Source organism: Leopardus geoffroyi, chromosome B1 (genome assembly GCF_018350155.1).
Source record: "Leopardus geoffroyi isolate Oge1 chromosome B1, O.geoffroyi_Oge1_pat1.0, whole genome shotgun sequence".
NCBI lineage: Eukaryota > Metazoa > Chordata > Mammalia > Carnivora > Felidae > Leopardus > Leopardus geoffroyi.
In genome coordinates, this window is record NC_059327.1 from 6743213 (window position 1) to 6761301 (window position 18089).

General features: G+C 44.6%; 1 protein-coding gene across 9 annotated transcripts in view; it reads right to left on the bottom strand.

The window, feature by feature from the left end:
• Positions 1 to 11781: 11781 nt before the first annotated feature.
• Positions 11782 to 18089, bottom strand: part of LOC123584369 (zinc finger protein 705A-like) — a 31753-nt gene continuing 25445 nt past the window's right edge. For 3 of the 9 annotated variants that reach the window (XM_045452215.1, XM_045452231.1, XM_045452234.1), the window contains 6 exons: positions 17604 to 17640; positions 16928 to 17013; positions 15053 to 15179; positions 14245 to 14340; positions 13698 to 13780; positions 11782 to 13254 (listed from right to left, as the gene is read on the bottom strand). In XM_045452215.1, the coding sequence (XP_045308171.1) occupies positions 12607 to 13254; positions 13698 to 13780; positions 14245 to 14340; positions 15053 to 15179; positions 16928 to 16939 (966 nt within the window). In that variant the 5' untranslated portion in view covers positions 16940 to 17013; positions 17604 to 17640 and the 3' untranslated portion in view covers positions 11782 to 12606. Of the gene's footprint in view, positions 13255 to 13697; positions 13781 to 14244; positions 14341 to 15052; positions 15180 to 16927; positions 17014 to 17603; positions 17641 to 18004; positions 18015 to 18089 lie in introns of all 9 variants that reach the window. The other 6 variants (XM_045452205.1, XM_045452232.1, XM_045452233.1 and 3 more) reach the window with 4 other exon arrangements.

An 18089-nucleotide genomic window follows, 5' to 3' on the forward strand; every position in this document is an offset into this window, starting at 1 on the left:
GATCCAAGAGTGCTACATGCAACCTAGGAGGAGGTACAGGGATATGTTGTTATAAAGCACACTGTGTAGTGGGGAGACACTGGCTGTTTATGATTCATAGCGATACGTTGTGCTACTACATTTTTAAAAATAATGGGAACTGGTTGCTCGTTACCACAAATGAACTTGTGGGAATGGTTTAGGTCTTGCTTATGATTTCCATAGTCAGAAACAAGATACAACCAGGCCAAATTGAAATTAAAAATTAGATAAATTAAGTTCAGCATGCTTCACTAACGTGGTGTTGTCTGCTTATGGACTTTTCAAGGCTGTTGCCCATTTGTTTTGGGTTTTTAACAGGCTTTACTAATACCGTGATTATTTTCCATATTAGGAAGACCACACTAGCATCCGCACCTGTTGCATACGCGATGGCCAGCAGGTGGCGCCAAAACCCTTGCGTTTGGGCTCCAGGGAGCTGAGAGTTTGGCTGTCAGGGGCTGAGGCTGTCAACCTGAGGTCCTGGGGGCAACTAGGACCCCTCAGAGCACAGGGGAGCCGCAGGCCCGGCCCAGGGACTCAGTGAAGGAGACAGCGCGTTGTGGGGAGGGGAACTTGAGTGAGGACAGGCAGAGAATGTGTGTGACGCTTTGGAGCTCCCTCGAATCTTTTATGATTTAGGGGCTAATGGTGGTGGAATAAAAATCAGGACAAGCAGGAGAGGAAGAGGGTTTATCATAAATTGTAGACATTCTCAGTAATACAGTCCATAGCAGTTTATTCAATTTGTGGCATAGGAGGACATGAAAAAAATCAGATGTAATATATAGTGTATAATAATAACATAAATATGCCACAAGTGCAACAATAATAGAAGTCAAGCCAATGAATCACTCCATTCTACTTCGTCAAAGTTGCTTCTGGACACACAAAAAAGGCAGCTTCTGACCCCTGTGGCGCCGCAATGTAGCATTGATGCGAGTCAGGTGTGTATGCTGTGATAAGGCAGCTTCTCTACTGGGAAAGCAGTGCCGGTTTATTCTTCAGCATCTGGGCTCTAGTGTGAACACCTGCATAAGTGACAGGGAATAGCCGATTGCGTTTAGGTAACCAATAACCAACGATCACCAGGGGTGCTGTTGTCCATCCCATGAGCGCAGAGCTTCCTGCGCTGCGCCCTGAAGGCCGGCAGGGGGCGCGCCGACCCGCTGCCTCTGGCTCGCGTGGAACGCATGCGCATCTGCGCATCGCGCCCCTGCCCTAGACGCTAGCCCGGGGACGCGTTCCCTCCCGGGGGCTATGGACTAGGCGACACCAAGGACTACGAGGGACGGTATCTGCCGTGAGTGACGTCTCTGTGCGGCCGCACTGGTGGGAGGGGGCTGTTGCGGGATGTTTCTCTTAAATAGCGAGAGAGAAGCTCGTTGTTTATCCGCACCGTCCGGCGTGGAGGCTTTTCCCAGGACGTATTTTCCGGGCGTGCCCGTTCATCCAGGGCCTTTGGGTGGAAGTCACAGCATGCTGTGGGCAGGTGCAGGGATTCGGGATTGTTTCGGGGGAAGTAGGGGCCCTGGTGCGGCTCCGGGGTGCACACATGCACGGTGGGGAGAGGGTGCGCAGCCCCGGGACCCCCCAGGCGGGACGAGGACCCTGCCGCCTTCGCTGGGGGTGAGCGCCCGAGGTGCTTGGTGCAAGGTGTAAACGTTTTAACCCCTCGTGTGTCCTACACATTAAAGCACAGGGGAAAGATACGGGGAGTTTACAAAGTAGGTGCCTTAAACCTGATACCACGGTTTTCAGTGTAAATAATGGCTTAAATCTGTGCTGAGATAAAGGCCGTATCTAAATGATTTGCTTAATTGGATGGAAGAGCCCTTGTTAAAGAAGGGAGCCATGATGACATTCATCTTGATTGGCCTCCAGTGTAAGCAGGGCCTGCCTTTGGATTATTAAGTACATGAGGTTATCAGCTACGTAACAAGGGAGTAAGTCAGCTCCTGTTGGAAGAGACGGAAGGAGGCTCTGGGTTCCCCCCAGTGTGGTGACCGCGTGCCCAGTAATGACGCAGTTTTGGTCGTTTTGCCCTCCGGGTTCTTGTGGGTCGTGGAGAAAATTTTCCTCAGGCGGGTGCAACGTCTTTTATTTTGTCAAGGAATTTTAAATTTGCTGACAATTGTGTATTCAGACTCTACGGCACAAATAAGTGAAATGCTTAGATCTCAAATATAACAAAATGAATACAAATTTGCATGCCTAAAACGGAAACACCATGAAAGGATATAAAAGAGAGTGTTAAAAAAAATTTTTTTTATCTATTTATTTTGAGAGAGAAACAGCACGGGCGGGGGAGGGGCGGAGAGGGAGGCTGAGAATCCCTAGCAGGCTGTGACCTCGATGACCTGAGCCGAAATCAAGCGTCACTTAACTGGCCAAGCCACCCAGGTGCCCCTCAGAGAGAGTTTTCACAAATCATGTTCATGATAGGCAAATACAGTATTGTTAACATGACACATCTCCCCAAATGTGTCAGTAGATTCAATGCCATCTGAATCAGAATCCCGGTAAGTTGTAGATTTTTAAAACCGTTTCCAACGTTAGAATAGCTTGCACGCTTAGGGAGAAAAAGTCGAAGATTCCTCACCCCCTTCCGCTCATTCCAAAAATTAACCCAAAGGGCCATCGCGATTAGAGAACGACATTGGCGACAGAACAGACCCATAGGTAAATGGGACAGAATTGAGGGCCTGAAAATAGACCCATTCAAATATAGTCACCCAAGCTTGGCCTTCGGAGCACAGCGGTGCGGGGGGTGGGGGGGGGGGTGGGGGGAGGGATTCTTTTCAGTAACAGCTGCAGCGACTGTTCCCCTGCGTGGAGAAATGAACAGAAAACCCACCACACGCTAGAACTTACATAAATTTAAAAGCAAAATGCAAACTTAAAAAATTCTGGAATAAGAAAATACCTACTTGAACTTGGGCATAGAGGTAAGTTTTGTATACAACACCAAAAGCATGATCCATGAAAGAGAAACATCGATAATGGCGAGTTTCATCAAAGTTATAATGTTACTCTGCAGAAGATTCTGCTAAAAGAATGGAAAGGCTTCTGCAGACAAGGAGATCTTTGCATAACAGATACCAGAAGAAAGGATTTGTATGGAAAATATGGTAAAGACTCATAACACCTAAAAAGAAGAAAATTTAAAAAAAAGTAAAAATGAGTAGAGTTCTGAGGAGAGATACCAATACAGAACTTAGATAGCAAATTAATATACAGAAACATCCTCAACACCACTCACTTTTAGGGAAAAGCAAATTAAGTGAGTTACCACTTACTACTGCACATTAAGATGATGCTAAAATTTAGAAAAATTCACAAAACATTCTGCTGACCAGCCTGAGGAACCACGAGGACCTGTGGTGGGAAGGAATGTGACACAGATACCTTAGAAGACAGTCTGGCAGGTTTCTTACAATGCAAACATGGTCTCGTCTCATAATAATTGTATTTCTAGATATTTATCCATCTGGACTGAAAACTTATACCCACACCATAACAGCACACCAATATTTATAGCAACTTTATCATGATGGCCCCAAACTGGAAGGAGCCGACACGTCCTTCAGTGGGTGAATATATAACCAAAACGTACAACCGTGAAATGGAATAGTATCCAGTGATGAAAAAACAATGAAGTATGAAGCCACATGAAGACATGGATGAAGGTTACATGCATATTTGTCAGTAGAAGAAGCCAGTCTGAAAATGACCATTACTGTATTATCTCTTTATGTATGATTTTGGAGAAGATGCAAAACTATAGAAATGCTAAATAGATGAGTAGATTCCCGGCATCTGTGAAAGGAGAAGATTGAATAAGTGAAACGTTCTAAATGACTCTTTAATGGTGGTTACCTGCCCCTATGCATTTGTCAAATCCCTTACAATTTTACAGCAAAAATGGTGAATCTTAAATGAGTTTAAATTTGAAAATAATCCTTTGGGAACTAGCTTAATCCTAAAATGGAATAAGAATGTTACACAATGAATTTACTAAAAAGTATGAAACAAAGAAACTGTAGGTGGAGGAAGGATGGGGCTGGCCTAAGTAACTTGGAATGAGTGGAGTCTGTAAGACCAAAACCAAAAGGAATTGTTACATAAACAGCGTACGCAACTTGATAAAGTTCTTTCCCAGGGAGGTACTAGTTAACAATTCTGAAACTACTATACACGTGAACTGGAATTTAACAATTAAAAAAGGATGGCGGATAGCAGGAGCCAGGTACCTCACTTTTAGGGTAGGAAGTTAGAGATAAGCATGGAAAGGAGGTTAGAATAATCCATGTTGGATACATCACTATGAACTAGTGCTTAGCTTAGCACAGATACAGATGGCTTTCATAAATATTTATAGTTGGGTGTATATTCGTAGGTTAGCGCGTGCACACACACAGTTCCTTGCACTGTCCACTGAGAGGGTCAAGAAGCAATGGCACTTCGTAGCAACAAGCACATTTAGCTCTAGAACCTGGGTTTAATACTGGTCTCCAATAGGATGAACCAGGGCTCCTCAGAGAAATGGCTGATATTAGGACTGGGCAGGAAATGTACAGACAATCCTGAAGAACCTTGAGTTTCTAAAAAGGAAGTTAGTTAAGAAAACGAAAAATAAAGATGAGGTTAAGCGAAAGGAAAACAGCCAAATTAAAGATCTCCTAATGCCAAAGTTGAAATACTTTGGACAACAAAATAAAGTAGAATTGAATTCTGATTCAAAGTTTAAAATCTATAGATATGAATTGATGTGTATACACGAATGGGAAAGAATAGATAGTACTCATACCAAGAGAAAAAAAACAAAGTAACTGATTCATAACTTTGTTCTTCGAGGAGATGGAACATAACTCCCATTCCTTAAATGTGGGCTGTATACAGTGACTTCCTTCCAAAGAGTATGAATAGTAAGGACGGGAAAACAAGTAAATTCCCAGTGGAGAAATCTGACAGCACTATTAAGTCATTTTGAAAGCATAGAGCCTTGATAAAGAAGTAATCAAAATGGCTATTTACCTCTGTTATCTTCCTCTCAATACCAAAAACCACAGACATTCTAATCATGGGGGAAAAATCAGATAAACCTGAATGGTAGTTCTAAAGACTGTCAAAGTCATCAAAAACCAAAATCTAAGAAAATGTCATAGCCAAGAGGATCCTAAGGAGACATGATGAATAAATATGATGTGATATACTAGATGGGAGTCTGAACAGTAAAGATAAACCTACAGAAGTCGGAATGACGTATCGAGTTTAGTTGATGACATATTCATAAATTGAGTCAAAAATGGCATAGTGGTGCAAGATGATAAGAGAGGGAACTGGGTCTTAGGTATATGGGAAATATCTTTATATTTTTGCAATTTTCTGTAAATTTATTCTGAATACAATCTATTCCAAAATTAAAAGTTTATTAAAAACACCATTATAATTTTCTAACACTTACTTACATGTTTGATTATTCCTACTATTAATAACTCGCAATTGACAGTGTACTAGTCATATTCTCTATTTTTTTAATTTGGAAGAATTTTGACATAGATGGGTAAATAGAACTAATATATGATTGTGTATTGCATATGTTTGTGTGTGTGTGTGTGTGGTTCTGGTATAGTTGAGTTTATGTGTCTTACTCTCTAAAAATAGCTTTTCTAAGAGGGTCAGCATTCAGATTTTAAAATTCTCTGTCATATCTTGTCTCAACATTTCCAAAGGCTGATTTCATAGCACTTCTAATGGTGAATTGATTCACTGTAATTGGCTTCCTTACTCCAAAGGATTCTTGTTCTTGTGTGTTTCCATACACACTTTTAGCACAGTCAAATCTATCCAACTATCCAACTAAGAAACTTGTTAAGGTTTGTAAGAGTGGAAACAGAATGTAGCACCATGAAGATCTGATAGCTTTTCGTAGTGCTTACCCAAACAGGAGAGTTTTAAAAACATTTCATCTGAGTTTCGTAGATGGTGGTTTGTAGAGTAACAAAAAGTAAAAATGGCAGACTATTTTGTAAAAGCTTTCAGATGCTGTTATTTTTGGGGGGGAAAGAAATACCTCATATCGTTATTGGAGGCCCAACCCTAGAAATGGTTGTAACTATAGTTGGCCTTACAAGCTACTATTAAGTAGGCAAAAAGATTTGCCTAGTAAGTAGGCAAAAAGATTTGCCTGTTATGTTTAACAAAATTCAAATGGAATTTCTAATGAGGAAATCACAGTAGGCCTCAAATACTGTTAAGAACATGTGAAGCACGGGCACCTGGGTGACTCAGTCAGTTGAGTGTCCGACTTCAGCTCAGGTCATGATCTCAAAGTGCATGGGTTGGAGCCCCGCCTCAGGCTCTGTGCTGCCAGCTCAGAGGCTGGAGCCTGCTTCCAATTCTGCCCCTCCTCCACTCACACTGTCTGTCTGTCTGTCTCTCTCTCTCTCTCTCTCTCAAAAATAATCAAACATTAGAAAGATATAAAAAAAAGGACACAGGAAGCAAAATACATTTCATGCTTTTCCATTCTGCAACAGAAGTCATTCATTATGAACAATATACTAGATTATAAGGTATATTCCTATAATCATAAAATATCAACAGTCAAAATAGTTTGACTTTACTGATATGAAAGAAAAGCTGGAAATGTTCTTATTATGAAGAAGTTAATGAAAGATGGTTTTGATATAAAAGCCTACCTGGCATGAGCCATGACAACGGAGTAACTCTGGCAGTTGTATGAAAGGGTGGAAGCTGTTACCACCCTGTCTCCCCACACCCCATGGTTATGGGAGATCTGTGCTCTGCTCAGCTCATTATTTGTATGCAAAATTTATTCTGTGCATTTAAGTAGGGTAGTCTTTTTAAATAGTGTACAAACAAAAGGTCCCCATTTTTTGTGTGTGAAATCGGTGAGCAGGTGGGATGTTCTCATGGGTTTGAAGACTACTTGACAAACACACAAGATTGGGGATCAAGCCAAATGCAGTCAGGGTGCTTCCTTCACACATTAATGGTATCGATCAAATTAGTGACATGTATCAAATGTGTATGTTCAGAATACCATACTACAGTGATTAGTTGCATAGAAATTTATAATTAGCATAATGTGTTGCTTTAGCATGGTATTAGCGTGGTATTTTGAACAATGTGGAGACATTTAAGAAAGCTTTCCAAGGAAACATCTCAATTTTTAAAAATATATATTCATGGAGTTCTTCTAGACCAGCCATGTTTGTAAATGCGTTACATGATTTAACTCATTCTGTTCTCAAAAAAGCCTATGAAATATTATCCACAATTAGTAAATGGTTAAATGATTTACTCAAAGCCCCACAGCTCCTAAATGGTAGACGTGGTCTTCAGACAATGTCTGGTTCTAAATATGTTCCTGTAACCTCTGCCTTGTACTGCTGCTTCTCAAGCTAAGATCTGGATATAACACCCACCAGACTCTGAAGTCAGAAATAATTCTGTGTTCATCTCTGCATCCTGAGCTCTCAGACCAATGCCTGGTATGTTTCATGTACACGGTTTTGATGAATAAATGAACACTCAAGGAGAATTCTCCAGAGAAGTGATACACTGAAATAAAACCTGTACTAGAGACATGAAAGCCAAGTATTGTGAAAGGTCTCAGGGTCCAGGACCTAACTTGGGCTGATAGAATTAAGACCGGCTTTATGGAGTGACATGTGAGCAGTGTTTGAAAGGTATTAACCACAAGAATATTTGTGTAATGTGGAAAACAGCCTTGCCAAAGCTCTGAGTCTTGAATTGAGTTCTCCTTCTGGGTGTTAGTAAAATATACCAGGAGAAAACAATGTTAAGTTCCTCTGGGAGTTTGTATTCTAGTTTTGGAAATGGAGGTAACTAAAATATGGAGTAGGTTTAGGGTTCTACTAAATTTTTGTCCTGGGAAAACAAAAAACAAAAATCCAAAACCGTGGCAGCAGGGTATTTCCCATAATTCTTTCTTATAGGCCATAGATTAAGTTTTCCCCAGAGAAATGCACGCTCATAACTTTTTATGTTGTAGTGTGTCTAGAAAATAAAGGTAGGGGTATTTAAATATGTTATACCATGATGATGTGTGTTGTCTCTAAACACAAGGCAGTTAGTTAGGGTCTTCAGGAAGTAATAAAATGAAACTGAATCCTTGAGGATAAATTGTTGGTTATTCGGAATTTGGACACAACAGATAGCATTCCTTCTACATATTTACCTAATGTTAGTAAGATTTTTTAGAGAGTAGAGGTAAGTTAAAATCTTCAAATGCCAGGGGAGACAGAACTGGACTAGGAAAACAAAAATTGCAAAATTAAGTTGGAGAATGAGCTATTGATAGTTCAAATAATTGGGGGGATGCTTCGTGAAGAACAAAAGCTATTTGATTTCAGTAAAACAGCAGTGTGATGTTCTAACTTGCCCACCCACTGTGCCGCACTCCCCAGCTTTGTGGCAGCCGTGAGTGGCCCACGTTCCCGACGCAGCCTTCTGGTGCCAGGGCAACGCAAACGTCCTTCTCAGGGAATCGTAGTTGTGCGTTCGGACCCGTCTGGGGGCTCCAGGAGGGACGGGCTCTCCTTTTGCGACGGCCTTAGAACTTTCTGGGGGCTGAAGGACCCTCCTGGCTGGCAAAGTCAAGAGCATCTCAGTGAAATCTACTAGCTGCACTTGCAGGGATTGAGCACAGGGGCGGGAGGCAGGCGGACCAGGGAGCCCCCGAGGGAGGACGCCGGGAGAGAAGCCTGCCGAGCGCCGAGACACCTGAAGGCCACGCTGATGCCTGCGGTTGGACACGTGCTGGGAAAACGTGTGAGGGCACCACGCGAGTCCACCGTCAGCGCTGGAGCAGGTGCAGGGAAGGGTGGGCCAGGGCCGACGTCCTGCCCGAGCCCTGGAGGAGAGCGCCTACAGAGTCAGTCTGCCGTGACTGGCGCTGCACCGGGGTGTTTTGGCTGCGGTTGTTGAAGGAGATCGGTCTCAAGTCACGAGGTGACCCCTGAGCTGACGGAACAGACTTCAGGGCCACACGCGCCGAACAGCTGTTACAAAGAGTTGAGAAAATCACTGAACAAGCGTAATAACAACAGACCCTGGGACGGTAGGAGAATCTGATTTCTGAGGACCGCTTCTAATATTCAAAATATCCAGTATTTGGCCAAAAATTATGAGTCCCGTGAAGAAATCAGAAGGTATACCCCACCCTCGGGAAAAGAAGATTGGACAGATGCGGTCTCTGAGGAAGCACAGACCGTGCACGTGCTGGACAGAAGCTTCAGAACAGGTGTCTCCGTGAGGCTCAAAGGATTGAAGGAAACCAGAAGAACGTTATTTCACCAAGTTGGGAGTTTCAATAAGGAGACAGAAGTTATAGGACGGAATCAAATAGAAGTTGTGGAGCTGAAGAGCACAATTCCGAAGAGTACAATGACAAAAGGCTCCAACCCTGGATTTGAGCAGGCAAAAGAAATAACCAGTGAACACGAAGAAAAATCAATTGAAATTATCACCTCGTTTATAAATGAGCCAAAGACGGTCTCCGTATTTTTTACTTCTTCGCAGCAGACCAGGCCCATGAGCTTAAAAACCCACCAGTGCCAAACTCGCATTTTTATACCCAATTGTTGTAAACAGCTCGGATTAGCAGATTTGTAACCATTCGAGCCTGCGTGCTGTGCATACTGACATTGCACCTGCTAGCCACTAGCCATAAAGGTAAAACGTGGACCGTCCAATCCTCTCAGTGCTGCCAGCCCCCCGTAGATGTGACCTGGGGACTCCCCGTGTGCGAACGAGACTTTATCTGGACGCGAAGATGGCTCTCCCCCCGCCCTGCCCGGAGCTCTGTTGCCAGCCTCCCCTTCTGGGTGGTGGCCCCACAGTTTTCCTCTGGAAGGAGTCAACTTGTGAGGGACTTCCCCTTACAGCAAGTTGTCAACATGCCACCCAGACAAAGCTAGTTGTGTCACTCCATCACCTTGTAGTCATAGATTTTCCTTTATCTGCCCTGAAGTCCCTTGATCTCAGTACAGCGGCCCAGCACACTTCCATCCATAGGTCGGTAGAGATAAAGCCCCTTGGAACATGAGATCCTCTCAGAAGGGGGTGTGTGCGTCAATCTTAGGGGTCCCAACTCTAGCACAGGCGCCACCCCCAGGAGGCACCAGGATGGATCCCTTCCTTCCTTCCTGGAGACACACAGGCAGAGGGTGTGTGACTCCCAGCCGAGCCACCAGAAATGGTCTCAAATTTAGTTGGGGCTCAGGATTATAGCTAAAATCAACTGTAGCATGGGGATAAGGTACATATTGTTATAAACAGATGAAATATAATACCACCTGTTTATATTTTTAAGAATGGTTATGAAAGATTTCAATATAAAAATAGGGCAGAGGGGTAAATTCACATCTCTGCTTATGCAATGTCACTGGCAAATACAAAATACCCATTACCTGTAGTAACAACTTGGTGTATGTAGAACCGAGTTCTCAGTCTTTTCAGTTAAGTCTGAAGATGAAAGCAGTAAGCTTAGTTCTGCCTTAGAACTGGTGAGTCACAGAAAGGTTCAGTAACAAGATCTCACTGGCTGTGACCGTGGAAATTAAAACCCATGAGGTTTGTCTCCAGGGTCTGAATTTCTAATCACTAATTTGTCCCCTTCATACCTCCCTGTGTCCCTGCCTGATCACAGACCTGCCTCTCCAGCCTGGGTGCCAAGATGTTGGACATTGATTGCTTATTGTCCTCGCACATGACTCCCCCTGGCTGCAGGGTAAAATCACTGGTGGGTAATTTTTAAAAATGATCTGGGGCGCCCGGGTGGCTCCACTGGTTGGGTGTCTGACTTTGGCTCAAGTCACGATCTCATGGTTTGTGAGTTTGAGCCCTGCATCAGGTTCTATTCTGACAGCCCGGAGCCTGGAGCCTGCTTTGGATTCTGTGTCTCCCTCCCTCTCTCTCTGCTCTTCCCCCGCTCATGCGGCCTCTCTCCCTGTCTCTCAAAAAATTTTTTTTAACCATCAGTTCCACCCAGAGTTGTGCTCATTTAATTGGTCCCAGGCTAAGATTTTAGGATTGTGGCAGCTTGGGAAGAGAACATCCCCCCTTGAGGTTTAGGTCCAGTATTAGGGTTTGTTGAAGGGCAGAGCATTTCCAGGGCCTGGGACCAAAGCTGGGGAGACAGCCCCTGTGAGAACTTTCATTTTGTTTGGAGAAGAGTACGTTACATTTATGCCAGTCTTCTGTGATGTCTGACAGGTTAGGGGATTTTATGGTACTAGTTTTCTTTGCAGGACTGCTTGGGGGTGCACGGCCGTGGCTCTGGAGCGCAGGTAGGCACATAACTCAGGACTCACTTGAACAGATGTTAGGTATGGTTGTGGGATGAACTCCTACCCCCAAAGAAGCTTCGTGGAAAAACTCCAAGGAATGTCGTTGGTCTGGAAAGACCACTGCCTGTTTCCCTGGCCCCATGTGGTCACCTAGGGGCACAGGCAGGAGACAACCCTGCAGCTTACACTAATGTCCAGTAGGGTCCTGCCGGGCTGGGCTGAGCGTCCCTGCTGTGTGCCACCAGGGCGCAGGAGGCAGCGGACGGTGACACGTTGGAAAGAGTGGACCTGATCTGTGTGGAAGAAACTGCTGGAGAAAGGGGGAGACACGGAGTCCTGCTGAGTCTCACCCACGTACCGAGGAGCGCAGGCTCGAGCCCCTGTTTACAACCGCGCAGAGAAAACTAGAACTTCACCAACATTAGATTTTTTGGCAACAGGGTTTATTGTTTAAATATTTACAAGTAATAATCTATTGAAAAAATTTAATTTCTTACAAACTTCTGCATTCAGTATTCCCGGATCACCTATTTTGCACTTACGTGACACATTTTCCCCATGAATAGTTATTTTCTCAAAATCCTGAAATATTTGCTAAATTCTACGTCAAAAGGCTCTTTTAGGGGTTTTTGTCCCCCGACTTAGTTTTCTGATGCGAAATCTAGCTGAAGTTACCTCCACTTTGGTTTCAAGACTGAGGTCTCCTTAGGGTAAGAACTTTAATGTTGGCTAAGAAGTGAGTGACCACTGGATTCTCCTCTGCTGGTGACACTGTAGGGTCTGTGTCCTCACACACGCCACGGGGCTTCTCTGTGAGCCAAGGGGTTCCCGTGAGTCTTCACCGCGGTGTGACTTTTGGTGTTCCTCAAGAGCATTCTCCTCTTCCATCTGGGGCGAGCGTCTACTCAGACCTCACTGAGCTTTCTTGGGCGCAGGCCCGGTGCCCGCTGAGCGGCGTGCACGGTGATTACCGACCTCGGGCTTCTCCCGCGCGGAGGTGCCGAGAGCCGTGGCCGCAAACCTGTGCCTTCCTCGCATTTACAGAGTGAGTGCGCTGGTGTCGCCTGTGGTCGGAGCACTGACCGAAGGTCTTGCCGCGTGGACGGCACACAGCGGATTTCTCCCAGAGAAGTTCGCGTGAGTCCAACGAATGAGACCGAATGACGTGCGGGTCCTGTGGCGCGTTTCAGTGTTAACCGCTGTGGTGGACGTGGTGCCCGCCTTCGTGACAGTCGTGCCACACGGGTCACATGAGGTCAGGACATTTGCTGAAGGCATTCCTAATTTTCTCTCCGTTGTGGGTGCCCTCGTGTCGTCTCAGGGCGGAACACTGACTGAAGGCTTTCCCACAGAGGTGGCACTCGTACGGTTTCTCCCCCGTGTGCGTTCTCTCGTGCCGTCTGAGGGCAGAGCATTTACTGAAGGCTTTCCCACAGAGGTGGCACTCGTACGGTTGCTCCCCCGTGTGCGTTCTCTCGTGCTGTCTGAGGTTGGAGGACTGGCTGAAGGCTTTCCCACACAGGTGACACTCGTACGGTTTCTCTCCAGTGTGAGTCAGATTGTGTTTTCTAAGGTCAGAGCTTTGAATGAAGGCATTCCCACAGAGACGGCATTCGTAGGGCTTCTCTCCGGTGTGAGTCATCTCGTGTCGCCTCAGGCTGGAGCAGTTGCTAAAGGCTTTCCCACACAGATGGCACTCACATGATTTACCTCTAGCGTGAAGGTGCTTGTGTTGATTAAGGTACGACTCACTAACGGATTTTTGACACTGTTTACTGACACAGGGGGTCTTTTTTGTGGGAGTCAACAGACGCCGAGTCACCATGAAGCTGCGAGTGAAATCTTCTTCCAAGTCACTGCATTCAAAGGGATCCTCTGGCGAAGGCGACTTCTGCTTTGGGGAAAGAGGTGGAAGGTTGGTAAAGCTTTGTCTATGTCCATACGTTCCCTTCTCTATAGGAATAGAAGTCGTTCAGTGATGGTCTCCAATCAGAATTCAGTATTACTTGCATACACGTGATGGCTTACTCCCCTGCATACATGAAGATTTTCCCTTTTGTAGCATCCCAACCGCAGAGCTTATTACCTGATTTTGGAGACCTTAACATGTTTCAAAGACTAGGCATACGATCAGTGTTTATGAACTTTGGATCAATGTTTAAAAACCTTTTCTTAAACATCTCAGGTTATGGATTTGAGCTCAGATTCATTAAACCTTTTGCTAAAAAAAAAAAAAGGCTTAATCCCAATTTAATGTAAATTAGGCTATTGTGCTCAATTACTAACATCCTATTTCCAGGTCTTTGAGTGAGCTGGGTGACTACCCCTGGAACTCACCTCTGGCGTGACCGTAGATGTGGCCTTGCTGCTGATACGCTGTGGGGCTATCATGTCTTGTTCTTTAAGGGCACTTTCCCCACCTAAAACAATTGAAAAAAACACAAATATTTCGAATGGCATTAGGGGAATGAAAATGTTGAAAAGCACCAAGACCCATGGGACTTTGATGGGGGCAAATAAATCAAGGGAAGGAATACTCCAGGAATACTAAGTAATTGGCAAGTGAAGACTTCAAATTGAATTATAAAAAAATTCTAAGGAGAGAAGTTGGGTAGGCAGTGTGAGTTACTGCGTGAAAATTTAACTGCGATAAGCACATGAATATGCTCTCCCTAAAGCCAAAAAAAGACAGTGGCAGGAGGAAACATGAACCGTGCCTGTCACATGCGAGGAATAATGGTAACTGAAGAATTCTGCCCCAGTGTCCTTCCTCGCATTTTAGGAAGCATCCCTCACTGGACAAGACCTTCAGCCGGCACTTCCAGGAGCATGCTCCCTACTGAGTAGGCACGTCGCCTACTAAGCACAGGTCCCTGCGGCTCACCTGGACCCTGGCTTTGGAGAGATCCGCTTCCTTCAGCCCACAGCTCTTCTCCCTGCTCCAGCTGGAAAATCACATCTGACTGGCAATGTTGGTACCCTGGTCATTGAAAAGTACATGGATTTTGAATTCTGTGCTGATAAAAGTCCTCTCCTTCCCCGAAGCTAGTAATTAGCATCAAGTCCACGACAGGCTACTGAGGAAGGACAAGGACAACACTGAAGTTCACCCCAGGCACCACGTGAATAGAAAAGAACACTGACATCCAGACAGTGTGTTCACAACAGCGAAGACCTCTGGATGCTGATGTCCGTGCCCAAGCTCAAAGAACGCCAAACAGTCTGCATTCATGCTGAATATCTCCAGAGTGGGTTGAATATTATTTTCAAACAGACACCAACAAACATAAGCTCTATAAGAATAACCAAGTTCTATTGTTTTCATTAGTCTGCTTTCAACTCTTGCCACAGTGACTAGAGCAGAATAATTATTTAGAAAATGTTTAATCAGCTTATTTCTACATTCAGAAATACTGAGTTCCCAGTTCTCTTTGTGTTAGAGACTGAGTAGCAACAAAGACATTAAATTGTGGCTAAGATTACATTCTAGTGGGGTGACAAACTAGATGGAGCAAAATACAAAGAAATAACTTATTTTTCCAGGAAGGTCTGTGAAAGATTCAGGGAAGAGTATGGAGTGGGTATGTCGAAGCTATTCCAGATTCCTGTGGACGGATGGACTGACTACCTCCCGACCCACCCATCTGTATACATATACATGCATACAGATACACACGTACTGGCAGACTCACCCAGGGAGACCAGATGACGTATATTTTCCAGCATCACATCTCTGAACAGCTTTCGCTGGGATGCATCCAGTAGGGCCCACTCTTCCTGGGTGAAGTCTACAGCTACATCTTCAAATGTCACCGATTCCTGAAACACCATGGATATTCCGGTTTAGACCGAGCACTCCCAACAGGCGTCCAGAGTAGGAGGGTTGAGCTGACAGCTCTGAGGAAGGGGGCGGAGGCGCCGGGTGTGTCGGAAGAGCAAACTGAACGCGGGGTTCCGTCAGCTCATTCTCAGTACCGAATTGGCAGCTGCCTTTCAGATTCATCACAGAGATACATCCAGTCTGAAGCAATAAAACTTCTTTATAAGGGGGTATCACGTGAAGCGTGACATAATATTACCTGGAACTTTAAAAAAAACAACAACTGGTATTTCTAGGGGCTCCTGGCTGGCTCAGTCAGTACAGCAGGTGACTCTTGACCTCTGGATTGTGAGTTCAAGCCCCACACTGGGTGTGAAGCCTACTTACAAAAGTAAATACGTACAATAAAGACAAAGTCTAAAATAAAAACTGGTAATGATGGTTTCTGATATGTGGCACTTGAAAATTAATAACTAAAACTCACTTTCTGGTAATTTCAAGTAACTTTACCGACTCACTGTAAGGCAAACAACCGTGACTTGTCTCTTTAAACCATGACGTCATTCCCATAGGTAAACATTTAATAAACTGTTACGAGTACTGAAAGACTTGATAAACTAATGTACGAAGTTCTTCCTAAGCAAACGTGTATTAAATATAAGCCATTTGCCTATTACTCCTTACATTGTCCCAAGAACCTTGAAACCATCTCTAGCATTCTTCAAAAATGAACAGGTTTCATAAAGAACTTGGTAAAAATAGTGTCGTCTCGCTCATCTCTATGGGACACAGATGTTCATAATAAAGGACAAGGTCAGAAGGCTCAGCAGCAAAGCCAGGGACCTCTGAGACGGCTGTGCTGGGGGACAGTCCTGGCCTGACCGGTCCTGTGCCATGAGGACTCCCAATCCCAATCTTCTCTGGGACCTCAGACACCAGTTATCACCGTCTCCTATCTGGTCCTTCTGCTAAAGGATAACAGAAGCCTCTTGACTGGTTTTGGTTTATTTAATTCTTAAAAAGTTTCTGCAGGATCTTAAATTGTACTCTACTCCCTTGTCCTGAGTATATAGCCACAGTTATGGAAATAATACTCGCTATACACTAATTGCAGCTAAGAAATATTTTCTTAAAAGGTTAATTACAGTAAGGCAAAATGTGTGACTGGGAACATGAATGATAGTGAAAAGTTAGTTCTCTTTTTAAGAAGTTTCCAAAAGTACAAATACACTCTATCAAAACTTTAAAACGGGACAGAATGAGTGACCCTTCATGCCTTTTCTGGCCTAAACTTTTCTCGTGCTCCTTTCACACCCGAAGACCCCAACCAGGACCTGTAACACGACTGTCAGAACCCACCTCCCTATTGGACTACAGTGTTGCCCTCCTGGCTCATCTCTTCATCACAACCCTTTACAAAGGACCACTATAGCCAACAGCGGGATGAGTGAGTGAATCATTTCCCGGTAAGGATATGGACTAAGTTAGAGAAAGAAAACTTCGTTCTTCTTTTCTGTAAATACATAAGCTTAATGGAGGCGAGAGTAAACTAGTGTGAGGTAGAAAGGTTATTAGTTACTGAGGAGTTCCTGACCCATTAGAACCATCCCAGAGTCCTGGGGAGATTTCACTGGAGCTCGAATCCCTGAATACTTCCTGACTGCCCCTGGCATATCCGTGCCAATGGGAGGATCCCGCCCCTCAGATGGCACAAGGGTGTAAGCGGAAAGAGGCGATCCCCACTCACCAGCGGCTGCATTGTCAATAACCCAGATGCAGGTGTCTTTCTCTGGGTCCTCACTCACTGGCAGTCCAAGCACTAAGCAGGCAAAGCTGAGGATGGAAGAAAGAAGCCATGAGATGCAGTCCTGCACATAATGTCCAGTCTAAACTGTCATGAAGCCCCAAACCTTCACCTGGATGTGACACTCCCCGCCCAGCCCCACCAACCTGCAGCGCGCTCTACAAGAAATGCAGAGGACTCGCCTCCTCTCCCGTGGTCTAGAGTTAGGAAGACGGACTACAGTTGCTAAAAAAACAAAAAAACAACCCCCCCCCCCCCAAAAAAAAAAATACAAATATAGATGTCTCGGGATAAGACCACTGAAAGTATTGAGTGTATATGGCAATCAGCCCACGGCATCCAGAGTTCTTCAGTTCCCTCTGTGACTCCAGAGCGTGGGGATCCTGGACTTCGGCCCCATGTCGAGTTTGATTTCCATCTGGAGGTAAATACTCGACTTTCTCAGATTTCCTTATTCTGCTACACAAGCAGTGGTTGTCCAGCATCCATGGCAACCTTCTGGAGCCACACTGCCTTTCTGCTCTCCCTCAACTCCACCTCTGCGATCTGCCCCCCCGCCCCCAGATGTGGATGTCAAAAAACTAAGTTTATGATAGGATTACTCAATTCAAGGACTTACTCCATTTGGAGAGATCAGTGGCACTCATTCTGCTCCCCTGCATCAGAAAGGAGGAGTATAGGAGTCAGAGCGTTCCTGTTCCAGGTCAAGGGCTTCAGGTAACTTGGAATGGCTGGGGTTCAGGAGGATACCTAGCTACTCTTTGATTATTGTAGCTAAGTGGTAGCACAAGGCCCTGAAATCCGATTCTATATGAACCTTCATTAGCTGTACTATCCTGCATCACACACACACATACACGCATACGTACATGCACATTTACGTATATACACAAATGTGTGTGAAAGACAGAGGAAGCCATTTATACACTGTAAATTCGCCCCTAAAATACCAATAATAATTAAATGTATTTCATGGGAAAATGACGACAATGTGTCGTAAGCAAAAATAGGATAACTCACCCATTTGTACCTGGGGTCCAGAAAAAGAGGGAAAAAAAGGAAATTTGTATCAAATGTGACTCTGCTTGGATATTTACATGATCCA